This window comes from Paramisgurnus dabryanus, chromosome 3, assembly GCF_030506205.2.
Source record: "Paramisgurnus dabryanus chromosome 3, PD_genome_1.1, whole genome shotgun sequence".
Lineage (NCBI taxonomy): Eukaryota > Metazoa > Chordata > Actinopteri > Cypriniformes > Cobitidae > Paramisgurnus > Paramisgurnus dabryanus.
In genome coordinates, this window is record NC_133339.1 from 25,793,312 (window position 1) to 25,820,552 (window position 27,241).

The window sequence follows — 27,241 nt, forward strand, 5'->3', positions numbered from 1 at the left end:
ACAATGCTCACCACTATGATTTCCCTTATCTCGTGTATTAATATTTTTAAGTGTAACAATTTATGATTTGAAAAAATAACTGTTGCATCTGTGTAGATTAGAAAAGCAAAGTGTGCGCGCGTTGTGCACGCTATACATTATGGTCAAGCATGCACCCTTAAAATAGCATAATGAACAACGTCCAACGCGCCACTGACTTTAAACTTTTTTTTCTGGTCAGTGGTGCAATTGTTTTTTGAAACTGGAAAATAGCATCAGGGATGGTTTGCGCCGCAACACGCCTCCTTTTTTGCGCTGAACCGCCCAGGGAGCACAAGTTAATTCCCTAGTTTGCCGACGTGCGTCTGTGGAGGGAAAAACCCGCTGTGCGCCAGTGCAAAATATGAATGATACATGCGTCACTGACAAATTTAATTGCGCTGGGTGCAAGATAGGGCCCATTATGTTTGTCAATACCCTTGACTTAGATGAAGATTAGATCACATTTTATGACAAATTTATTCAGAAACTAAGCAATTCTTAAAGGTTAACATACTTTTTCTTGCCATTGTATGTATAGATTTGGTACCAATATGTACATTTGAGGTACTAATGTGCACTTTTTGGTACCAATATGTACTTCTGTGGCACTAATATGAACTCTTTATGTGCAAAGATGTACTTTTTGAAATTGTACAGCCCCAATGACAGCTAGGGACAATTTTTTGACAATTTTTTCCAACAGTGTAGAGATGTTATAGCACCTTTCTTGCCACAATAGTGTATTTACTTTTAGCTTCTATTGTTTGTTATGTTTTTTTTTTATGAGAAAATGTCTGCTTGATATTGTAAGGATGGTTATTATGAAGCAAAAAATTCCTAATCCTCTTTCTGTCCTAGTATTTATAACTGTTATTATCGTAGTATATCTGTCAGCGCAAGCTTGAACCACACTTGTGTTTGAGCCACATAAGCAGTCACAATGGTCTCTGTGTATGTGTGTGTAGTAGCTTCTCACTGCTTTGCCAGTGCTGACACTTCTGTCACTCAGGCAGTAATTGACATAATGGGATTGTCAAGAGCAACAACTGATCTGGAGTCACTCATTCGTATGTGGTAGTACTATGAAGGAATACAGCAAATGTCCTGGTTTTCTCTCGTACACACTTTTTTTCTGGCCTGTTTCCAATTGCTAAGTCTGTTCCCCTCAGCCAAGTTATTTGGACAAATCCTTGCCAAAGGGTTGACAAATTTCCCATAGGCTCCTTTTACAACTTTTGTTAACATCTAGTCTCACTGGTCCAGTTATACTGATTGGTTACTTTTCCAATCAAGGCACAGCATGTCCGCACCTGCCCACTGAAGTGCAGCGCTTGAAACCAGATATTTTCTCCCTGGTATATTTTAATTAGCTCATTGTTTCTACTTGTTGGTGTACTGTATGCTGTAAGTAAAAAGGGAACAAAAACTACCCGTCAGGATTTCAACCGTCCAATCAAATGCAAGCGTAGATTGGATGCAAGCACCTCTTGAACTGTCCAATCACATAACTGCCTCTTCTATTTAATTCAGCCTCCCTGCTGTGTACTTTATGAGCCTTTCAGGAGAGAGTATGGATGAAAACGTTGTTTCTCTTTTTCTACAAGATAAGCAGGCCTACAAGAAATTGGTTATATATCAGCTGCACCTTTTATGTTTATTTATTAATTTGATTATTTCAGGTACCAGTAAAATTGTCATAGCTTTACATATTTTGGATTAATAAATATTTACCATACTGTAGGATTTCTGCTGTTTTTTATTCTGTGTTCGGTCTTTGATCCTACAAATCAACTTGTTAAACATGTCGGTGTACTGTATGTTGTGTTTTGGATACTGGTGCCCAGTATAAGATGCTGGAATCATATGAAGGAACTCGTGGGTTAAGCTAGTTAAGTAGTTTTGTCAGCATTTTTTCTGGTTAACAACATAATGAGCACCTTAGTACCTCAACTGTATTTTTGCCCTAGGCCCACTTTATACATCTCACAAAAATGGATAGTTAATTTCCTTTTGCTCCACTGATATATTTTTTTTACTTTTAGAATATTTCCTTTATTTTATTTTTGCGGGGGTTCTTAAATGTTTTTGCCAGCCAAACCACTTTGATCAAAATGATTTACTTGAAGTACCCCCTGACATTTTAATGCAATATTTAAATCAATTAATAGCACATTTGCATAGTTAAACTTCAAAACATATTTTTTTATACTCCAAAAAAAAAACGGTGCTATATAGCACCAAAAGTGGTTCTTTGCTCGTAATCATAGAAGAACCGTTTTTAGTGCCATATAGCACCTGTGAAGCACCTGTGTAGAACCACATAGTGCCATGTAGAACCATATTTGGTGCTATAGTGGTGCTATATGGCCCCCATATGGTTCTACACAGGTGCTTCACCGGTGCTATATGGCACTAAAAACGGTTCTTCTATGATTACGAGCAAAGAACCACTTTTGGTGCTATATAGCACCGTTTGTTTTTAGAGTGAAGTAGTATTTATTTAGTAATATTTTACCTAGTTATTGTTGCTATTAACTGTTACTAGTTATTTTATGTAGTAATATTTTATTCGTACATAAAACATAATCAGTTCATTCTCAGAGCTTGCAAAAACGCTATCCCGACGTCCCGGGGCTATTGTGAATTCCTGTCGGGCAACCAAAATGTATCTCCACCCTGCCCGTCGTGCTAATATAGGGAGGAAAATCTAAAATATATTTAAATGTTTTTGCATTCTCTCAGATTTGGTTAGATAATTATATTGTATGTAATTCGGACATTGAAATTGGGTTTGAATGTGCTCTCTCGTTTACGTTCACTTTCCTCTACTTTCACTTTCTGATCGTATTTTTCTGATAAATAATCCAGTCTATGACTGGAAAACCATTATATGATTCAAACTGTGTATTGTAATCCATTGAATCACTTTTAAATGGTGATTAGATCCAAGTGTGGAAATAGGCAGGAACAGTTTGCTTGCATCAATATTCTACATTAAAAATAATTTATTTTTTATATTCATTTCAGGCTACCAAAAATTGAAGAGTACCTGCCCGAACGGCTAACAGGGATTTTGAAATTTTGCAAGCCCTGATTTTGCATGAGCTCCTCAGTTTTCTGATATAGTGTAAAACCAGATTAAACCAATAGAATATATATATTTTGTGTAAGTAAGTGTTTTATTTAGATTTTTTATTTCAAAATTATTTATTTACACAAACTCCATTTTGGGAATCCCTGATTTATTGTACAGAATTATACTTGTTACTGTCACCAATACATCAAGATAAATTCCTTGTACCTGTAAACTCGCAGTACTTGGCAAGAAAGGAGATTCGGATTCTGATGGGCTTCCTGGCACACCATCTTGACCAGCACACTAACCGTTTTGGAACGACGTGAAAATTTATGCTCATCTAAGCAGTTTCTTTTAACAATGCAGTCTTTTAAAAGGTTTAATTGTATCTATGTGGGAAGGTTTTTTGGCAGTATAGCGACTCTGGAGAGCTGTGTAGTATTTCTCGCCGTGTGGTTGTGCAGACATGTTGAAACAGTGTGACTCCCTGTGCTGCGGCTCTAAGATTTTGTCATTATATTCTCAGTGATCGTTGACTCATGTGTTTCATTCTGTGACTCAGCTCTCAGCTCGGATGCATCACCATTGAAAAACACCTCGCGGAGCCGGGGGTCAAAAACAGGCTGTCCAGATTGGTGTCATCATGGGAAATCTGTCTGCTTACGGATGGCCCTGCATGGGTGGGAATAAATCGTGTTTGTGCTTGTATATTTATGTGTTTATCTGCTGTTTGTGGTGTCTAGATGTGTTCTTGATGATGAACCACGGAGATTAAAGCGGCGATCAGCAGTAGATAATGTCTTTTTCTGTCTGGGGAAAGAAACCTTCTGGCCTCTATTTTTAAAAGCGTTCAAGCATGCGGCCCCTCGGGGCGTTTTGACGCCGATAGCAATTGGTAACAGTCGCAAAGAGAGCGGCTCTCAGAGTCTAGAGAGGCAAAACTTCACCACTTCAGTTTCTGACATACAGTAGCACAGACGGTCAGACGATGAGCAACGCTGTGCTTCAGGCTGCATTGGACCACTGATCTCTCCATAGGGGTATGTGCGTGTGTGTGAGGGGCAGAGTGTTAAATCGAGGTGTCGTCTGTGGTATATACACTGTAAAAAATTTCACTGTTAAATTACAGTAATATACTGGCAGCTAGATTTGCCAGCATATAGTTGTAATTTTACAGATTACCTACTGTAATTTACAACAACAGTTTTTTACTGTACAAATATTACGAGACAGTACTGTAAAAAAAGGGAGCTGCACAGTATAATACTGTCAGATGTTTGGATGCATTATACTGTTATTTTAGGGTTCCTGCTGTTATTTATACTGTAGAATGTGATTTTCTAGCATTGTTAAAATGTAATTTTAAAATAAACACTTAAAATTGCTTGCAAAAAAATTCTCAAACAAAGGATGATGATAAAACACTGTTTTTATTAAATATAACAAAATTCAGTGCATTCTTAAATGTCAGTTTCTGCCTCACTAATGAGACTGGGCTGAATAAAACATAATGCTGTGATGTCACATAAATATCACAACACTGCAGAATACAATGTGAAAGCCCCACTCAAAGTCCATGAAGTTTTTGATGAGGGTGGTCACATGGGGATTAACAGTTGCTGCGTTTTTCTGGACAAGCTTTCCTGTCTTCTCGGACACCTTCACCTGCCTGGCTTTTGTTCACCTCTTAGGGTTCACACCAATTAAGCATCTACAAAGTACAATGAGAAAAGTAAAGATTAATTGCAATGAAGACAGATAAAACCAACTGCATTCACAGTATAAATATTCTAGGTTGTTGCCATTCTGGCATTAATGAGAGAGAAATACTTTATTCAAAAACATGTAGCATGATATCAAATTTGGCCTAAACCCATGTCTATATCTTAAACTTCAACTCACTATTTAAAAGACCTAATGCAATCAAAGTCAATTTACAAAAAAGAAAGAGACACTAATTTAACGCAATGTGACATTCTTGAACAGCTAGTAGAGGATTTACCTTTGAACAAACTCCAGTGTCCTCGCAGCTTCATCTTGCCTTCACAGATGATGATGTTTTCACTGCTGATCATCCAACCTCCAAATGTTACTTCATCACCAGCAACTGATGCAGACAACAATTATAGTTAATGTCCCAAAAAACTATCAGATATTATACTGCTACAAATCCATTACTTAGAAAAGCTCATGATATTAATTACAGAAAGAGATTTTTTAGACAGACTGAAAGACTTTTCTATAGGCCTACTGTTGTATTGTTCTATACTCCACACTTTCCCAGCAGTATCAGCCTTGGACTAGCCATTTTCAATATTTTACTATGTTCTTACCTCAACTTAGACGAATTAATACAGCCCTATCTTTTTTCAAAGCATGCACTTCATCTTTGTACAGTGCCTCGTGAATGTAGCGTTTAGCCTAGCCCCATTCATTCCAATGGCTCCAAACAAAAGTATTATTTTGTGCCAAACTTACTTGTGTAACTACTCATGTAACAGTCTTTAAATAGGGAAAACATGCAAGTGTTTGGTGGCTTCTAAATTCATCCCTGTTTGGAGCCATAGGAATGAATGGGGCTAGGCTAAATGCTAACACATTCACGAGGCACTGTACAAAGATTAAAAGTGCACACATTGAAAAAAGATACAAACAAATGGTGAAACAGAGCCCAATCCCTCATGTAGATTTAAAAAAAATATCAATAGATAATCGCACATCAGTCAGACATTTGATTAGATTGCAAATTAACATTAGCATCTTTATTTGTATTTAACCTATATAGCTAGTTGCCAATTCGTTTAACAATCTGCCCTAAATATGTCAAAATCAAATAAATCGTTTTTAGAAATATTTCAAAAATAAGCAAATATATATAACATTTTGTCAGTTATTTTACTTAGAAACACAGACTCTGTTCAGTTTGTGCTTACCTTGATATACAGGCGAGGAGTAAAAAACAAGACAATTCGTCGTCCGTCTCAGTGCTGGTAGGGTCACAATCGGAGTGAAAATGGATAGATAGTCTTTAATTCTGCTTCCTTCTCGTATAATAAAATGCAGAAAAACAGTGTAGTTAAATCAGTTTTACTCATGGTTGAAGATGAGCTCGTCACATGTCTGACATGCCTGACCAAACCAAAAAATACTGTATTATCCCGTAAGACTGAACAGGAGCTTGCTGTTATTATTTTGTTTGTCATATTAATGTTTATTTACAGTATTCAACTGTATTTATGAGAAACGGTAAATTACTGTCCAAAATTCCCCGTTTTTTTACAGCAATTTTTTACAGTGTAGGGTTGGATTGTGTGAAACTGCTTCAACGCCTACAAGGTAAATAGATGTGATCCTGGACTGGAGATGAAAGCTTATACTGCAGCAAAGCCAAATTCCTATGAATTACCAATGAGGCATGGGACATAAAAACACAAAGCATGGAATAGGAGATCTGATGGCATACAAACAGTTTAGTACATGCTAACACGTTTGGTTAAACAAAGCTGCAAAAACACTGTATGCAATCCTTATGTATGGTTATGATGACACAATGTGAGACATTAACCTATCAATGTTAACATAGTTTAGTGATGTAAACCCTTTTGTCTACATGTGACTGATTTTCTTTGTTTTTTCCTAGGATGGTTGAATACTCCCTTGATCTCCAGAACATCAACTTCTCGGCCATCAGAACAGTGCGAGTACTCAGACCCCTGAAAGCCATCAACAGAGTACCCAGTAAGTACACACTCCTCCATTAACTGTGATCACCGACTGCGGACCTTAGGAGAAAAAACATGCCCGAATTCGGCGCGTGTGGGATTTTTCTGTATTAGTGCCAAGCACTGAAAACACACTCATCTGTCAGCTCCAAACCCTGGCCTATCAAATCCACAGCAGCGTGTGCGGTGTGGCTTTGCGTTTGGCATGCAGATCGTCCAGAACAAAAGAGCTGGAATGAAGCAAATAACAGTTTGAGAGCCATTACTTCTGCCACTGCCATTAGCAGAGCCAGATTAATTTCCTCTGTAATTGGGGAAAAGGCAGTTTGAGCAAATGCTATAAGTCTCGTGTTGGTGGCCCTCCAAACATTGTAGCCTTTCTTTCAGATTCTATAGGAAGCCCAGAATTGATCAATATTTCAGTGCCAGTGGCCGTGATGTAACCCATTAAATATGAATGTTAACTGAAATAGCTTGCGTTTGATACGCCGCTTGAAGATTTGATGAAAAGATCGGACTTATCCTAGGGGAGTGTTTTAGTATTTGTTATGGAAAGTTTAAGAAAGTGTTTGTTAAATGTAAGTCTTTGCGTGTCATCTACAGTACAGGCCTATACAGTACAGTATATATTTTTTCCAAATATATAAAGCATTCATACATATTTTGGAAACATAAACACACACAGCGCGTACACTGTCATCCATACACTGTAGTGGCCAAAGGTGATGTCTATTTTTTCTTTTTATATATATTTTATTAAAGATGCATTAAACATTTATGATGCATGTTACATATGTGTTTTCAAGTTTAAACTAAAATATAGCTTTGAGAAGAATTTAAGAAAGATAAAAAAAATTACACATAGCAAATGTGGAAAGTTTATGTAAACATAAATAGCCTAGGACAATGACTACAATGCACCACCACAAAGAGGATTAACAAATATTAACTCTTTCACCACCAGAGTTTTTTAAAGAAGTTGCCAGCCAGCGCCACCATTTTTTATGTTTTTCACAAAAGTTTCATGGCTTCCAGAAAATGTTCTTATTTAAAGGAACAGTATGTAGGATTGTGGCCAAAACTGGTATTGCAATCACAAAACTTGTGGCTAAAACTGGTACTGCAATCACACAACTGGTGGCCAATACACAAAATGACAACATAAACATCAGTTGAGGGCTGCAACTCCACTTTTTAAATGACAATATCCTGGATTTGAACCACTGTTGTCAGTGATATAAGTATTTGAAATGAAAATTATTTCTTAATGTCTAGTGACATATCAGGGCCATTTTATGAGTAATTGATATACATTTATTACATACTGTTCCTTTAAATATATAAACATACAATATATCAAATGAAATAACAAACCCTCTGCTTTCAAAAAAAAATACATAAATTGTTTAATCCTACCTTTATGTGTTCTCTTTTTATAACCTCTTCAATATGGGTAGGTTTCTTCAAAAAAAAAAAACAGTGAAAAAAAGCTGAGATAATTGCGTTTTTGACTTAGAGATCAGATTTAGGTTTTATAAGTTGGGTAAGAGTACCACCTGGTGGATAGTAGCAGAAACATGGATTGCCGGAAAAACTCTTCATTGGCAGGGGGAAGCTTTTTTCCTTAATTGATGAGTTAACTCTTCAATAGCGGGGAAAGAGTTAATAGAGGATAAAGTTCTGGTGAGTGTATGCTTTATTACCTGCTTTTTTCTATGCATAATTGTGTATTTGAATAATACCCAGATTCCCTGATATGCCAAATTATTTTGTCTAAAAATAGATTGAAAGTTTACTGTTTTGTCCATTGTGTATGTCTCTCCAAACTTTCCAAAATAAGATTTTTATGGCCATGGTGCCCTTGTCAAGCTCAAAATAATAAAAAAGACTATAAATGGTCCCATATAATACTACTGTGATTTACTAAACTAACAGGTTTCAAAAAGTATGATGCATTTTGTCATTTTGGGGAGCATGAAAGTATGAATAATTGTCAACTTTTGAGGGGTGTTGTACCAGAAAGCATTTGAATTATCAACTATAATGGTTACTATTAACACCTATTCCCTGTGATAGTCAGTGTGTCTCACAATTTTTCTCTTCTTCTCTATTCCCCTCATCTCCTACTCAGTTACAAGAATGCAATTGTTTCTCAATGGGCAGCCCAAGACAGAAATTTTAGTTTTTGTGGTCCAGATATTCAGAAGTTAACAAAACATTTTTAACTCTGTTCATGGTCATTGCTTGTATGTTAGAAACACAAACGCACCCTGTTCTGTGTGTTGATGTCTTCCATTTGTGTTGTGTTAGCTTCCTGTTGTGTTTCCTATAACCACACACACACAGTACTGTAATCATACACCGCTGTTCTCCAATCAGAGTGGACACACACCCTTCATTCAATCCCAGCAGTGCTTCACAAACATGCACGAACACTCGCTCGCTCACACGCATGCATTTGCATTCCCACTGATGCAGAAGTAAATACACAAATTAGGTTTTTGACAAGCTGGCTCGTGGTGGTCTGTCATAGTGACTCAAGTCTTTCCCTCAGCACCAGCATAAATGGATATGGGCTACATGCAAATAAAAGATCAGTGAGGGAAAAATTACTTGGATGGTCTAAAAATACACCTGAGACTGGTAATGCATGTAGATTCTGTAATGTGACAGTTTTAAAGTAATACAGAATACTCAGTGGGAATTAAAATATGATTGGTACAACAACCAAGCAACAAAAATAAAATACATAAAATGTTGGGGGAAAAGGTGGGACGGTTATTTTAATAACTGAAAGATTATGAAAACATCAGTTTATTTACATTAATGCTTTAGGCAGACAATTTTATCCAAAGTGACTGTATTTAAGCTTTACATTTGATAAGAATCTGTGTTTCCAATTAATTGAATTTATGAACAAACAAAATGCTCTAGCACTTGAGCGGCAGGAACGCTCCAAAACATATAGCATAGAGTACCATTTTACATGAACATCGCCAATGAATTAAACAATAACCAGGAGCAATTATCAAGAAAGGTGATTTTGATTTCCTGTTGTCTTAAGAATAATTTTGTGTTTTTCTGTGTGCAGGTATGCGAATTCTAGTTAACCTGCTCCTGGACACTCTGCCCATGTTGGGAAACGTGCTCCTACTCTGTTTCTTTGTCTTCTTCATTTTTGGCATCATTGGAGTACAGTTGTGGGCTGGACTACTGAGGAATCGCTGTTACCCAGAGGAAAACTTCACCCTGTGAGTACAGGCGGCAGATGGGGTCAAGAGTGTAACACATAAACCTTTTAAATTGTAATTTAGTTTCAGGCTCTGATAGGTTGTGCACGGGCCACCCACGCTTTTGCATAGGCTAAAAGCACGTTTCAACTTGATCTAAAACTATAATCTGATGATTGGCTTGTTTTTCATGCACATTCTGAAAGGTTAGTTGCTTCATAACAGTCTGCAACACTTGATTTGCCAAAATTTACCTTCATTTCATTGCAAGTTGTATAATGTGTATAATTGTATGTGACATATAAACGCATATTAACTTGTTTACTGTCATCAGATTTTTGCCAAAAGATATAGGGACGGTTTCTCAGACAGGGCCCAGACTAAAATGCATGTTTGAGCTACAGTACTTGTATGTCCTTGTACCTTGTACTGACATATTTTATCATATATCAGTGCCATTGTTCGTCTCAAGATGCACACCAGCATAGTTTTTTGTCATTGAAATGCCACTGAAAATGCTCAGACTCCTCTGTTCTTGCGCCTAGACCGTGAAACATCAAGAAGCGTCTGATTGGACGACCTCAATAATCTAACCTGAGTATGGACATGTAGCATGTAGTCATTAAGTGTTAATACTAATTGTTAATAACAGAAGAGACTTATCATTTTCAGTGGCATTTCAATGATGCCTAAAAAATTTATAACAAGTTATGTTGTCTTGGTAATGTCGAGTTGTCATGACAAAAACTTATGATCTCAAACAATGTCATCTTTGCATTAAAAATGACATAATCGAGCAAATGACATTTGAAGGATTAGTCAATTTTTCTTAAAAAATATTTCAGATAATTTACTCACCACCATGTCATCCAAAATGTTGACGTCTTTCTTTGTGTAGTCGAGAAGAAATTATGTTTTTTGAGGAAAACATTCCAGGATTTTTATCATTTTAATGGACTTTAATGGACCCCAACACTTAACAGAGTTTCAAAGGACTCTAAACGATCCCAAACGAGGGATAAGGGTCTTATCTAGCGAAACGATTGTCCTTTCTGACAAGAATTTTTTTTGATAAAAAACTTCTCGTCTATCTCGCCAGCGCGATCTCACGTAATGCATCATCACGTCAAAAGGTCACAGATGACGTATGCGAAACTATGCCCCAGTGTTTACAAGTGTGGAGAAAGAGGACCGTTCCGACGTTGTTGTATGTCGAATGATAATAATTAATGTCTTTGTGTCAGTTTATTGTTTAAAATGGTCAGCAAATGTGCGTTTCGTATATTTAACATGTGACCTTTCTACGTCACTACGCAATTACGTGAGGTTGCGCTGGCTTGTCACAGGACCGGATCTAGACGAAAAGTTGTGGTTTAAAAGTGCATATTTTTTTATTTTTCTTGTCACAAATGACAATCGTTTTGCTAAATGAGACCCTTATGCCTCGTTTGGGATCGTTTAGAGTCCTTTGAAACTCCATTGAAACTGCAATTTAAAACTGTTACGTGTTGGGGTCCATTGAAGTCCGTTAAAATGAGAAAAATCCTGGAATGGTTTCCTTAAAAAAATAATTTCTTCTCGACTGAACAAAGAAAGACATCAACATTTTGGATGACATGGTGGTGAGTAAATTATCTGGATTTTTTTAAGAAAATGGACTAATCCTTAAATGACAGTTGTCATAAATGTGCATAAAATCTCCTTTGTGTTCATGACACTGACATAACATGATTATGGAGGTGTTATGTCAGTCTTATGAACACCAATGTTACCAACCTTTGTCATCCATTACTTTCCCTCAAGTTGTCCCAAGCCTGTATAAATGGATTTGTTCAGTGAACACAAGTTAAGATATTTTGAAAAATCTAATTAACCAAACAGATCTGGGGCACCATTCACTTCCACAGTATTGTTTTTCCTACTAGTATGGAAGAGAGTTATCATATCTGCTTGATTTTTTTCAAAATATCTTTCTTTGTATTCAGCAGAGCAAATAAATGTATACAGATTTGAAACAACTTGAGGATAAGTAAATGACAGATCAGGTTTACAAGGTTAAAGCGATTGAATTTAAAAGATGGATCTTGTGTATATTTCAGTGTATCGGATCCCAGTCATTTAATCATCAAATTGGACTTTTACTGTATTTCAAACGTCCTCTCTTCTCAGAAAAGGGGTTCCGGTGCCACATTGGTGCCACATGTGATCAATAAACAAATTACGCATTCAACTCCATGTAATGCATCCTGGAGAAAATTTGCCTTTCTCTGTTTTACTCCGCTCTAGTTTTAAAGATTAAATGTGAACTAGCCATTCCTCCAGTCATCCTCTCACTCGCATCACTCCTCTGCATCCTTTCTGCGTAATCTCGTCTTGTTTTTACTATCTACCTGCCACTAAAAATGCAAATGTGCTTCTATCCAGTCGTTGGCTCCAGTTGATTAAAACTCAGATTGGCGTACATATTCATGAGTGGGTGTCTGCCTGAGGTTACCGTGCCAACCGTGGTCTGCCTGCCTCTCATTGCTGTGTGATTGGATTTGAAAGCACTCACGGTGCATGGCGGTGTGTGAAACAGCCGTGTGTCTGTTTTATGTGTGTGTGATAAAGAAGCAAGTTATGACTGTGTCCCGAGGTTTGATTGTCATATATTGTCTCGTGGCTGTATATTTGCAGACTGGCACTACTGTCAGAGAATAATGAAGTGTGTTTTGAAAGGAGAGTCTGTCTCTGGAGAAAGCATTTGATGTTATGCATTGATATTGGCTTTGACCTCTATATTTAAAGTAATAATACATTTTTTATTTTGTTTGTTTCTTTTTGACCCCAACACAAAAAGCATGGCGTATTTCAATAAATACACTCAGTTCAGAGATCAATTCAGACTGATGGGCAAAATACACTTTATTAGTTTAATGTACATGTATGCATTTGACAGACATTTTTATCCAAAATGACTTACAGTACAGTGCAATATGTGTGATCCCTGGGTATCAAACCTATTACCTTTAGTGCTGTGAAATGCAATTACAAAAAAACTAACAGTTTCTCAATGGGTCTGCAGTTTGTATTAGTGTTTTGTTTGGCAGAAATGATGATGACATAGATTTAGATATAAAAATTCAGTCATGGTGACCACCACATGCAGTTTTGGGAGTAGGTTAGACCCAGAACTATATAAAACTGTGCTGGGTTGCACTATAAATAAAGTCACACTACAATTCCCACATTGCCCTTTTTATATCGCGCATTCCTTAACACCTACCCACCTACGGTGACCCCACAAACAGCTTGTCCATCATTGGTCTATTATCTCCATGTGTAAGAGCGCTCTTATTGGCAGTAGAATGGCATTTTGTGCAGCAGCGGGTGTGAGCAGTGTGCCCTGCTGGGCTGTGCATCTTAGTGTGTTGCCATGCTGTGCCCAAGCCTTGGCAGGGCACAAACATCATTCACACTCCAGTACGCCTTACAGAGCCCTGACAGACTTACTGATTCTCTCTCTATTTTCTTCTCCCCCCAACCCTCCCAGTGGTTGCGGTACTGCTGAGATCTTTCGGAAAGGCAGTGCCGTGTGGTCCGGTCTGACTGTCATGTTGAAAATGAGGTTTGACGTTTATGGCAGAGATCTCAGCGTGTGCAGTACAGTCCCCATGGGGGATTTCATACATCTCTATGATGGTTTGATGCATTGGCTCGATTTACCATATAGCACAATGGCTTTGATTAGTTTTGCACATTGAAATGTGCACACATGTGTCCTTGTGTATAACCATGCACGAGTGAGGCTTCTGGCGCAGTCCAATTGTCTGACGCTTGTTACAGGTAGCACGGATTTGTTTGAATTTTGGGTCGCTGGGTGTGTTAAAGGGCACAGGAGAAACGTCCTCCAAGACAGCAGAAGCATTTTTAGACTTTATCGAATCGTGAGGTTGCAGAGAAGTCCTCCATCCAAATGGGGAGAATTACACCCTGGGGATGATGGACCAATCCTTTCTTGGCTTCCAATTCTTCCGACATGGCTGTCTTGGGAGATTTCTGCGTGGGTTTTCTGTGTGCGTGCATTTAGATTAACTGTCTAGACCGCAAAGCAGAGGGGACATTGATTGGTCAGTGCGACTATGGCTCGCACGCTCGTGTGTGTGTGTGGGGTGAAAAATATACGGCTGCACATAAATTGTAAAAGTAGGTAGGTAGGTGGTATGTGACAAATGGGTTCATGTTTGTGAACACATGGATGCGTGTGGTTATGTGTCGGAGAAACAGGATAGGCGGAAGAAGGGAGAGAAGAAAATAGAGGGTAAATAGTCATTGTGACCCTGTTATATGTATGAGAGGATGAGTGGCTAATGGAAACGGCTATTTCTGGGCAGTAAAACACTATGATTAAGAGGCAGGATGCCCTCAATGGGTCACTCCCAGAAAAATGGGCTCCGTATACCAATTTACACACACATTGCTCAATTTGTCGGTTTTAGATGCCTCTCCAGTCTACCTAGAGATGCTTCAGCTGTCGTACACAGACAAACAGTAAAGGATTTTTGTCTTCGGATTGTATGACTGGAAACTTTCCAACATTATCATTGTCTTAATGTTCTGGATGTTCCAGTTTTCCTTTCCAAAAATGGATCCATATGTTGCCATGGTTGCAAATAAGATGAGAGATATAGGTAGAGCAGAAATGGCATACTTGTAGAGAAGGGGAGCAATTGTTTTTCCATGGTGACTTCAACTGGATGTCCATCTATGGGGCCCGAATAGAAACATAAAAGATAAGGTCTTTATATTTCACTTTAAACAATATAGTGACAACAAATCACACATAAATTTACTAGTTACTAGTGAATTACTAGTGAATTGAATATCAGTCAAAATGTTTTATGCAGTATTGAAGAGTGCAGTCGTGAGAGTGAGCATTTGTTAATGGGATGGAGGATTTGTGTACTAATTTTGTGAGTTTGTTTATCCTGATAATTTTTGTCGTGTTTTGTGAAGTCGGGTGAAACTCCAGTCAATGCAACTCTGTTGTCTGATGTTCTTTTTAAATCAGTGTGATTGTTAAGCTTTGTGTGTGTGTTTGTATATTTAAAAAGGTATTTGTAAACAACAATATTTTTGTTTTATTACTAGTAAATATTGCATTCTTAAAACATGGTAAAATGGAGAAATTGTGACGCAGTGTGCGCTGTGTTGCGCTATGAAATCCATTTATTTCAATGGCATGTGCCACGCGAGGACGTTTTGTGGTTGTGTCAATCAAAGCGCGAGTTCCAAGGTCAAAGTTCAAAATAGTTTCACTTTTGCACTGCGCTCTGTGACAATTACGGGGCAACGGGGATTCAAACAAGCGCAAAATGGACAAAAAGCTTGTAAATTACTGTTTGTGTCAGAATTCTGTATAATACAAGTTTACGCTTCTATAGAGACATCAGAAGAAAAGCTGTGTCAAAACACATATCAATTCAAGTTGGCATGTCAGGTGTGTTTTAAGTCAGGTAGCTTGTTGTAGGTAGGCAGCTTAAAGGTGATAGAGAATGAAAAAAAACATTTTTACCTTGTCCTAGTTAAATAACGGTAGTCTACCCGCATTCACGAACATACGAAAAGTGCTAGACATTCTGAACATCTCTGTTTCATAGAAATCCCTCCTTTAGAAATGCCCGCCAGAAAATGTCCCAATCTGAACAACGGATACATATTACGTAAAATGCATCTCACTCCTCCCACTCTCAAAGGCAGCCAATCAGCGTCAAGTGCTTGCATTTCACAATGAGGTTGCCAGTTAAGCCCAAAGAGATGCCAAATAGGTGCAAAACCACGCGTTTAAAATCCCCCACCCTAATATAGCTTTCTGAGAGAGGTTTTTAGGAAGCTTTTAAAGCATTATAGACCAAAATTTTGTTGTCTATATTTAACATCACAGAATGGATAAATACTCTGTTTAATCATTCTATGTCACCTTAAAGTAACGTGAAATGGAGACAGGCAACAGCAGCGTCTGTATTCCTCTTCCACTACGTAATCCAATTAAAAATACTGTAGTAATTTATAGTAATCCCGCTGAAAGTTTAAAAAACTCTGCCTACTTTGGTCTGGCCAGCATACTGCAAATCGCTTGGCTGCGCTGAACCAAGTTCTGTGTGAAAGCCCCATAAGACATGATCATTATTTTTACAAAATAGCCATTCTGTTACACTTTCTGTTTAATGGAATGTTCAATGATTTAGACATTTTGTTATGATAAATAACTGATATTAGGATTTGTCCAATCCTAAACACACAATCTAACACAAAATGCTTGACTATTCTCCTCCAGCAAATCTGGCCTTACCCTTCCCACCCCATATTATCAGCCTGAGGAGGATGATGAGCGACCCTTCATCTGCTCGCTGGCTCAAGATAATGGCATCATGTCTTGCGGTGACGTGCCTGCTCGGCGAGAGGGCGGTCGGGAATGCTGTCTGGATAAAGAGGACGCGCTGCACCGTCAAGCCCTGGGCCTCAGCGCAGAGCCGCTGGTCAATGGCAGTGCCTCTGCCATGGGTCTCTGTGTCAACTGGAATCAGTATTACACCCGCTGTCACACCGGGCACACCAATCCTCATAAAGGTGCAATTAACTTCGACAACATCGGTTATGCCTGGATTGTCATTTTTCAGGTATGCTGTGGAATCACGAGGCATTTGTATAAACACCTTTTCATGAATCTGAATGTGGTCTGATGTGGTTGTTTCTGCAGGTCATCACTCTGGAGGGCTGGGTAGAGATCATGTACTACGTCATGGATGCTCATTCTTTCTACAACTTCATCTACTTTATATTCCTCATCATCGTAAGTCTTTGTGTGTGTTTACAGACATCGTAGCTGAATGCAACTTCTAAATTTTTTGAGCTCTGTTTGACTCTCTCTCTGATGTTCATCTTTTTTAATCTTTTGTCAAATTTTCAGGCAAGGTTTGTCATGTTTTTCTAGTTGTGTATTGAGTGTTTATAGTCTATGTTTTATACGTCATGAAGACATGAAGTTTTGTGACCTTTAACAGGGCCAGAGGGTAAACTGAGTGTTTGGTCTCTCTTGTAAGAACACAAAGGTCATCTCTCTCCCCAGGACACAAAAATGTATCTTTACAGATCAAAACACTAAACTTTCAAGCATACAGCCTAAGAATTATTTATTTTGTCTTTTCTGAAAAATAAAAAAACAGGGTGAAATGGAGATTTACACGCATGTAGTGTTTGGAGTGCCATCTGTAAGCTCAAACATAATGCAATTGATTTAATGAAGGACACGAAACAGGAAATAGATTATCATTTTGATTAGTTTCACCATATGGTACACTGCAACCAAAAGTCATGGCTGTGATTTTCAATATATTCAGATATTTTTGATATCTTTGATAATTTAGTTAAAGGGACACTTCACTTTTTTTGAAAATATGCTAATTTTTTTCCAGCTCCCCTAGAGTTAAACATTTGATTCTTACCGTTTTGGAATCCATTCAGCTAATCTCTGGGTCTGGCGGTACCTCTTTTAGCATAGCTTAGCATAATCCATAGAATCTGATTAGACCATTAGCATCGCACTCAAAAATGACCAAAGAGTTTTGATATTTTTCCTATTAAAAACTGGACTCTGCCGTAACATGGCTGAAGGAGGCGCAATGATATTACGCAGCAGCTGAAAATAGTCCCCTTACGATCTTTCAATAGCAGGGGACTATTTTTGGGCACTACGTAATATCATTGCGCCTCCTGCAGTCATGTTACGGCAGCAAAGTCCTTGATTATTACGGCAGTTTGAGAGTATAGTTCCTAGACATATCTGCCTAGAAAATCACAACTTTAAATTTTCCGTTGGTCTTAGTACACGATGTTACTACAGAAGAGTCAAATTTTAAATAGGAAAAATATAACATATATTTTTTAATGCACAATGCTAAATGGTCTAATCAGATTCAATGGATTATGCTAAGCTATACTAAAAGTGGTACCGCCAGACCCGGAGATCAGCTGAATGGATTCCAAAATGGTAAGAATCAAATGTTTAACTCCACAGGAGCTGGAAAATGAGCATCTTTTCAAAAACAGTGATAGGTTTCCATTTAATTTGCTTAGTCCAGTCCAATTAATTCACACCTTCCACAGACTTGACTACAATTTTACAAACATTTTACACTTCAAAGAAGTATCACTACTATGTTGAAAGCGGTTGTATATTCGGCCTGAGTGCAGCTGGATGTTAAAATTGTAGCTTGGTTGAAACTAGATTAACTTTGCAAGCGTTTCCTGCATATGCATGTGTTTTATAAAGCTTTTATTGACAGTCCAGACTGTACTGAATGTGTATTAGTCTTGTTGATACCCTGAACCTTTAAAGATGCAAATATTAGCTTATTTAATAGAAGACGGGCCGCGGAGATCAATTAGGCAATGAACAACATAGTGGAGAATCAATAGGAGGACAGTATGATGTAGATTTATCTTTGTGACGTGAAGTCTAGTGTTGCTGTGATGAAGACGGTCCCTGCTCTGTTATTTGACTGGTAAGAACAGCAGTGAACGAGACAGGCCTGCCGTGAGATGTGCTTTGGATAATATTTCATTCCGAGATTAAAGAAGAGAGGGAGCGGAGGAAAATGCCCTGAGGATAAGTCGGAAAAGGATCTAAGGCCAAACGACAGCAGGAGACTGAGGGAATGAAAGAGGAACTGAACAGATTTAGGATTGGAGATGCTGAGGTTTGATAGAGGAGATGCCTGCTGATTTTTGTTGTAGTCGGTTTTGGTTTTCTTCACCTTTTCAGCAATTGAGCGTTTGTTACACATCACACAGATACCTGGCGGTTCTCCTTGAGTCACCGAAAGCCGTTTTAGACAAACCAATAGCAAATATAGGAAGTAGTGTGTGTTTATGTGGTTGTGTGATGCTAATCCTGTGTAGGTCATTGGAGTGAAAGCATTTGCATTTAATTAGAGCCCTTCATACTTGCAGACCCCTGCTGTCATCTCAGCAGTCTCACACAATTCCTGACTGAGACCCTGCCACCCAGACACACACCCCACTAGGCTGTCATGAGATCTTTCCCAGCATGCACCAGTACACATCTTGTACAGTGGCTGCTGATTTATTCACTGGTGGAATGTGACACTAAGGTTGGGGATGAAATATCCACAGCTTCATTTTACATTCTTGTCCTGATTCGTCTGTCTTTATGAAACTTATTAAAGGTCTTGTGAGGGTATCCACAGTTTACTATGATAATCATATGATAATTCATCACTGTAAACTTCTGGCATATGGCTGATGAAATAAAAATGAGATAAGGAGTTTTTTTTACTTTAACTGTGGGTCCGTTTACATGACAGTGATGTACTAAAAACAGAAGTTTTCTTTTGAGTTTTTGGAGACTATGAAATGCTATATTACAGTATACATGTCAGGCCAGTAGTTGGCAATGTAATACGATGTCTGAACACGTAATTCACTTGTGTGACATCACTGTTTTCATGAATTCATGTTTCTTTGTAGTTTACATGGAGACAATAATGTTAATGACCCTAAAATGCCATTGTTGTGTAAATAAACAAAATATTTTACATTTTTAGTTAAAAATTGAACTGTTTAAATGGCCCCTGATAGTAAAAGTTTGTTACTTTGTGTTTCTTAAATGTGACCCCGTCTGTAAAAAACCCATCTAAAGTTTTTTTTTGTGATTAACTGTTTTCTACTGTACATATTGTAAAGACTTTTCAATAACACTTTACTTGAAGAGGTGTTCATAAGACTGACATGACATCTTCATAAACATGACATGACACGTTTCATGAACTTGAAGGAGATTTAATGCAGGTATATGACAACTCATTAAGGGTCATTCGCTCAATAATGTCATTTTTAATGCAAAAGATGACATTGTTTGAGATGTCTTTGTTATGACAACTTGCCATTAACAAGACAACATAACTTTTCATAAATCTGTCATAAACATGACATAGCAGATAAATGATCAAACTTAAGAAACTACCTTGTGTCTGACCACTTTGATACAAATTTTTAACTTGTCATTAAAATGTCATTAAGTGTTAATACACTGTCAAGTAGTTTTATAACGGCGTCATTAATATTTTTCTTGACCTCAACTACAGTATTACAAATTAAATGTTTTCATTAAAATGTCATTAAGTGTTAATACTCTGTCAAATAGTTTTAGAACAACATCATGAATATTCTTCAGTTCATTTTTTTTTTTGTTTCCACCAGGTGTTAGAGAAATAAAACCAATCATCCAATAATACTAATTCAAATTGATAAAATTATGTTTTGTTGCATTTGGAGACAGATTCACCTAAAATTAAATGAAAACAGTACAATGGTGGGTTAAGCCATGCAGCGTTTGGTCCATATCACTGCAAAAACGTTAATTTAATGTTAATTCATTTAAATGAATTACATTATTTAGTTTTTTCTTCTACGTCAGAAAATTTCAGAACCCTTTGTCTGAGGACGAACAAGTTCCCTTTCAGTCGGTCACTACGACGTCACGTCGTGACCGACGAATTGGGAACTCGCTTAGAGAGACCAATCTGCTTCGAATACTACTAAAACGCCAATGAACTTGGCATTGAGATATTTGCATAATGCTGGCGCCGCCCCGCCAGGTGCGTATATAAGCAGCAGGTGCAAATAGGGAAATTAGCTTTTTATCGCTTCGAAAGCCGGCAGTATCTGCTACTGAGAAGCTACTTTACTCTGTTGGGATTCGATTGCTGAAGTTGGTTGGACTAGCAGTACCACAGCGGACGCTTCGCTTAATTCCACGACTCTTCATCTGTTTGTTGTTTTGAGTTTAGTGTGTGCGTTGCCTTTCCCTGTGCGCATCATCAACTGAGCATCTGAGTGAATTTCCCTAAAAGAGTGATACGAGAGAGCTTTGTGCCTTGTTAAAGGCAGCCACTCTCTCGTATATCCGGACATCAGCGTCCTTTTCAGGATGGCTTTTCGTCCGTGCGATCTTGGGTGCGGCAAATACATGGGTCCGAAGGACGGTCACGAGCGTTGTCTTTCGTGCTTGGGCATCGAGCACGCAGAGGCAGCGTTCGCTGGGGGTAAATGTTCTCACTGCGAGATCATGTCCCTTGTGGATTTGCGGAGACGGTTGTCTTTCCTCCGGGAAAAGCGCAACCCTCATCATGCGAGTGCTGAACGCCGCCACGGTGCGGCTGTGAAGCTCTCTAAGGACGACCTCCGCATCACTGTGCTAAGCCGGTCGGGGGATTCGTCCTCCAGCTCTCAGCCTCCTCATCCACAGCCGGTTGATGTGCCGATGGAGACTTCAGCGTCGTGTTCTACGATGACTCTAGAATCCATCGTGCCGCCCTCCGGGTCCACCGACGCCGCAGCATCCGAGGGTGGGCCTCCTCCCCCTGACGTGGACCCCGACGCCCTTCCTCCCTCTGGTCGGGTTGGGACGCCGGAGTTCGATCCAGAGATGGTGGCCGTGCTCGCTCGAGCGGCGGAGACCGTCGGGTTAGAGTGGGTTCCCCCCCTCTCAGCCCGAGCCGTCCCGCCTGGATGATTGGTTCTTTGGAGCTGCCCGGGTTCCACCGGTGCCTTTCCGGTGCCCTCTCCACCGGTGCCTTTCTTCCCCGAGGTGCACGAGGAGCTGACTAGAACCTGGAAGTCGCCGTTTTCTACGAGATTACGGCCGTTTCAGCCCTCCCCCCTCACCTCCCTCACCAGCGGAGCCGCTAAGGGTTATACGGGGATCCCTCCTGTGGAGCGCGCGGTCGCGATGCAGCTGTGTCCGGCTAACGCTCCCTCTTGGAAGGACCGCCCAACCCTCCCCTCTCGTGCCTGCAGACAGTCCTCCGGTTTAACGGGCGCTGCCCACCAGGCATGTGGAGAGGCGGCTTCAGCCCTGCACGCTATGGCGTTGCTGCAGGTTCACCAAGCGAAGGCCTTGAGGGATCTGCACGAGGGAGGACACGACTCGCCTGTCCTTTCGGAGCTCCGGGCTGCCACTGATCTGGCTCTTCGCGCTACGAAGGTGACAGCGCAGGCAATTGGTCGTGCCATGTCCACGATGGTGGTCCAGGAACGCCACTTATGGCTATGTCTGGCGGACATGTCGGATGCGGAGAAGAACAAGTTCTTGGACGCTCCAGTGTCCCAGGCTGGCCTCTTCGGTGAGTCGGTGGAGTCTTTTGCCCAGCAGTTCTCCGCCGCCCAGAAGCAGACAGAGGCGATCGCTCAGATCATGCCCCGGCGCAAGCGACCTGCATCTCGCCCTCCAGCGCCGGCGGCCCCGTCTGCTCCTCGCCGAGGGCGCCCTGCGGCGGCTGCCTCCACCCCCCACTAGAACATCTTCCAGGCCACGGAGGGGGAACAGCCGTCGGCAGCCCGCCCCGCCCGCCCCACCCGCTTCCCGTGGTAAACGGAAATCGAAGCGGCCCTGAGACGGGCGCCCTGGATTTGGATGGGATCACTCTACGGGAGACGGTGATGGCATCGCTCCCTCCACCGGTAGAGGTCCGGGTGGAGAATCTTTGGTTTCGTTTTGTTTCTGTTCCGCCGGCTTCTCAGCCGGCACCCACAAAACCACAAAAAGAGTGCATTCCTATTCCTTCTCCAGGTCTCCAGAGGATCGAGAGAGATGTGAGCGGGCATTCACATGCTCTTCCTCCCTCTCCTCTATCGCCAGCGGGTGTCCTGAGGAGTCCCAGCTCTCCGCTGAGGAGACGGGACCACCAGCACCCTCAGCGGGCTCAGGTCAGTCTCACACACACACATACTGTAGATACTTATGCTGTCACAGCAGACGTACCGGCAGTTCCGCCTGTCCCGCCTCGCCGCCCCACCGCGGGTACACCGGTAGTGCCGTTAATTCCTCTCGTACGGTCCCTGGGGGCTTGGCTTCAGCTTCCCAACCCGTCTCGTTGGGTTTTACGCACTGTCCGCCTCGGTTATGAAATACAATTCAACCGGCACACACCCAAATTCTCGGGCATTCGTTTCACCACGGTGAAAGCGTCCGATGCACATGTACTGCGTGCAGAGGTCGGAGTCCTGCTGGCGAAGGACGCGATCGAACCGGTCCCTCCAACCGAGATGAGGGCGGGTTTCTACAGCCCGTATTTCATAGTACCCAAAAAAGGCGGTGGGTTGCGACCGATCTTGGATTTGCGCGTTCTGAACAAATCTCTGCAGAGGAGGTCTTTCAGGATGATAACACCGAAGCAAATATTCAATTCAATTCGCCCCCAAGATTGGTTTGCGGCAATAGACCTGAAAGACGCGTACTTCCATGTGTCCATTCTCCCTCGTCACAGACCGTTTCTCTGGTTTGCATTCGAGGGTCGGGCATACCAGTACAAAGTTTTACCGTTCGGGCTATCCCTCTCTCCCCGTGTGTTCACGAAAGTAATAGAGGCGGCGTTAAAACCCCTCCGAGAGAGCGGCGTTCGCATATTGGCTTACCTCGACGATTGGCTTATAATAGCGCATTCTCGACGGACGCTTTGCGAACACAGAGACTTAACGCTTCGGCATCTCGCCCGTTTGGGTCTTCGGGTCAACTGGGAAAAGAGCAAACTCTGCCCCACGCAGAGGATCTCTTTTCTCGGTATGGAACTGGACTCGATCGATTTATCGGCGCGTTTAACAGAAGAGCGCGTCCAGTCAATTCTGACTTGCCTCGGTTCATTTCGAGGGAAGAATGCGGTCCCGCTGAAACAATTTCAGAAGCTCCTGGGGCATATGGCAGCAGCAGCGGCCGTGACACCGCTCGGACTGCTCCATATGAGACCGCTTCAGCGTTGGCTTCACGATCGAGTCCCGAGGAGAGCGTGGCACGCCGGCATCCATCGTGTAGCTATTACACCTGCGTGTCGCCTAACATTCCCCCCGTGGTCGGACCCCGCGTTTCTCCGGTCCGGTGTGTCCATGAGACAAATCTCCCGGCATGCTGTTGTACACACAGACGCGTCCGACACGGGCTGGGGTGCCACGTACGACGAGCTTACAGCTTCAGGGGTGTGGACAGCACCCCAGTTGCACTGGCATATCAATTGCCGAGAGTTGTGGGCAGTATATCTGGGACTTGTACGCTTCGCTACGGAGCTGCGAGGGAAGGATGTACTAGTACGCACCGACAACACTGCGACCGTTGCGTATATCAACCTTCAAGGCGGTTTGCGCTCCCGTCACCTGTCGCATCTCGCTCGTCATCTCCTCCTTTGGAGTCAGAAGCATCTGAGGTCCCTTCGTGCCATTCACATTCCGGGCTCGCTCAATACAGCGGCGGACGCGCTTTCTCGAGCTGCGCGCCCCGGCGAATGGCGACTCCACCCCCAGACGGTCCAGCTAATTTGGAAGAAGTTCGGTCGTGCGCAGATAGACCTGTTTGCGTCGCCGGACGATACCCACTGTCGCCTATTTTATTCACTAACCGAGGGCAGCCTCGGCGTGGACGCATTGGCACACAGCTGGCCTCGGGGGATGCGCAAATACGCATTCCCCCCAGTGAGCTTAATCGCACAGACACTGTGCAAAGTCAGGCAGGACGAGGAGAGCCTTTTACTGATCGCCCCGTATTGGACGAGCAGGAATTGGTTTCCAGAGCTAATGCTCCTCGCGACAGCCCCTCCCTGGCGGATTCCCCTGAGGAAGGACCTTCTTTCTCAAGGAGGGGGCACATTATGGCACCCGCGCCCCGACCTGTGGGATCTCCATGTGTGGTCGTTGAGCGCGCAAGGTTTAGGTGATTTACCACAAACGGTATCTAACACAATCGACGCGGCTCGAGCTCCGTCCACAAGACGGGCTTACGCGTTTAAATGGAACCTTTTCGTCACCTGGTGCTCTTCGCAACGCGAAGACCCCAGAGAATGCTCTGTTAACATCGTGCTTCTATATCTTCAACATAGGTTAGACGGTAGGCTGTCACCCTCCACCATTAAAGTTGATATCGCTGCTATTTCTGCTCATCACTCACTTATCAACGGCAGAACAGTTGGCCAGCATGATTTGGTTATTAGATTTTTAAGAGGCGCTCGTAGGCTAAACCCCTCGCGCCCTCCTTCTATTCCTCCCTGGGACCTGTCCATGGTGCTGAAAGCCCTTCAGGCCCCCCCGTTCGAGCCTTAGCATTCTGCGAGTGTGAAGCTTTTATCAATGAAAGCTCTGACCCCGCTAGCATTGGCCTCAGTAAAGAGAGTAGGGGATTTACATGCATTCTCTGTTGACGACTCGTGCCTTCAGTTTGGTCCTGCCGCCTCGAGTGTAACATTGAGGCCCAGACCAGGCTACGTGCCCAAAGTTCCCACCACTCCTTTCAGAGACCAGGTGGTGAGCTTGCAAGCGCTGCCTCCGGAGGACGCAGACCCAACCATGGCTTTGTTGTGCCCCGTACGCGCACTGCGACTCTACGTGGATCGCACGCAAAGCCTCAGGACCTCAGACCAGCTCTTTGTTTGTTATGGTGGCCAGCAGAAAGGGAAAGCTGTCACTAAGCAGAGGATGTCTCATTGGATAGTTGATACTATCATCACCCTGGCTTATAATCTTCAGGGTATTCCTTGCCCCTTTAATTTGAGAGCGCACTCCACACGGAGTGTTGCCTCATCTTGGACTCTAGCTCGTGGTTCCTCGCTAACAGACATCTGTAGAGCTGCTGGTTGGGCGACACATAATACGTTCATTAGATTTTACAGTGTTCGTATTGAGCCTGTATCCTCTCGTGTTCTTTCCTCACCAGGGAGGACATGGAGAACAGACTCGCAGGTCGGCTTGCAGCCTCCAACTGATGCTTCATAACTGTGTCAGTATGGAAGGCCTTCAGAACAAAAATGCGTAATGGTTTGAATTGTTCTTCCTCCGCTGCCTTGGCAGCCTTTGTTGCGGAGCATTGGCTGTCAGCCTTCACTAGCTGTATCCTCGCGAACCTACGTGTTGGCTCGGGCTCCACATTGTGTCCCATCGGGTTCCTTTGTGAGTATTTTTCCGTGGGGTTAATCCTACCAGCCCACGTTTCCCTTAGCAGAGCACTCCTTTGCTTACACAGCCACGGCTGTCTTTATTTCTTATCGTCCACCATTAGCCCTTAAGAGGGGCGGTGGCTTCCGCAGCGTTCCTATCCCGCTCAGGTAGGGCGCTTCCCAGTCGCTGGCACTTCTGTGGGTTAAAGGAACATCTAGTGCCCGGCCTTTCTGCCCTATCTTATTTCTCCAATTTCCCCGAGGGGATTTTGGAGGATTTTCTGCAGACACTGGAAGAGGTCAGCCCCTAGTGGCGTTTTGGTAGGGATTCCCAATTCGTCGGTCACGACGTGACGTCGTAGTGACCGACTGAAAGGGAACGTCTCGGTTACGGATGTAACCCTCGTTCCCTGAAGGAGGGAACGGAGACGTCACGTCCCGTCGCCACAGGTGCTGCCACCTGCTGTTACGGCCGGTCACACTTTCCGGCTTTCTCAGCGAAAAAGAAGCTAATTTCCCTATTTGCACCTGCTGCTTATATACGCACCTGGCGGGGCGGCGCCAGCATTATGCAAATATCTCAATGCCAAGTTCATTGGCGTTTTAGTAGTATTCGAAGCAGATTGGTCTCTCTAAGCGAGTTCCCAATTCGTCGGTCACGACGTGACGTCTCCGTTCCCTCCTTCAGGGAACGAGGGTTACATCCGTAACCGAGACGTTCTATTAGCATAGACTGTAAAAAAAGATGGACGACGCCTGTCGCTCTCTTCCATTGGTGAAAAGTGAAGCCTCCAGTGTCCCGATATGGCGCTGACATCTTGGGTCTTGAGTCTGCGCAATAGCGATTTTGGGACCAGTCATGCGCAGTAGTGAGCAGGAAGGGAAGCCGCGAAGTCAAAACCCCGCCCTCGCTCTCGTAGAATGCGCATATCACACGATATCACAGCTGTCAATCATGACGTGACACCACTGTTTTTATATCATTAAAGAACTAACTAAACACAAACCTGTTTTAAAAACAAACATTTGAATTTACATCAGCGTGATAAGAACTACAGTAAATGACAGAAACCAGCTTCAGAAAAAAGATAATTGAAGTGTAATTAATTTTTTTTGTTGGTCTCAAGTCCCATTGAATAACATGGGGAGGCGGGGTTTATGACCTTTACTGGGACCAGTCACTGGGGGGGGGGGCGATCGAGACGTTTTGGCTTCACT

The 27,241-nt window shown here is 41.9% G+C and overlaps 1 protein-coding gene across 1 annotated transcript in view; it reads left to right on the forward strand.

The window, feature by feature from the left end:
- The window catches only part of cacna1ia (calcium voltage-gated channel subunit alpha1 Ia), a 142,435-nt gene that overhangs the window by 26,490 nt on the left and 88,704 nt on the right, over positions 1–27,241 (forward strand). The window contains exons 3-6 of the mRNA XM_073813941.1: positions 6,738–6,835; positions 9,911–10,070; positions 16,366–16,708; positions 16,789–16,881. Coding sequence (XP_073670042.1) covers positions 6,738–6,835; positions 9,911–10,070; positions 16,366–16,708; positions 16,789–16,881 — 694 coding nt within the window. The remainder of the gene's footprint in view (positions 1–6,737; positions 6,836–9,910; positions 10,071–16,365; positions 16,709–16,788; positions 16,882–27,241) is intronic.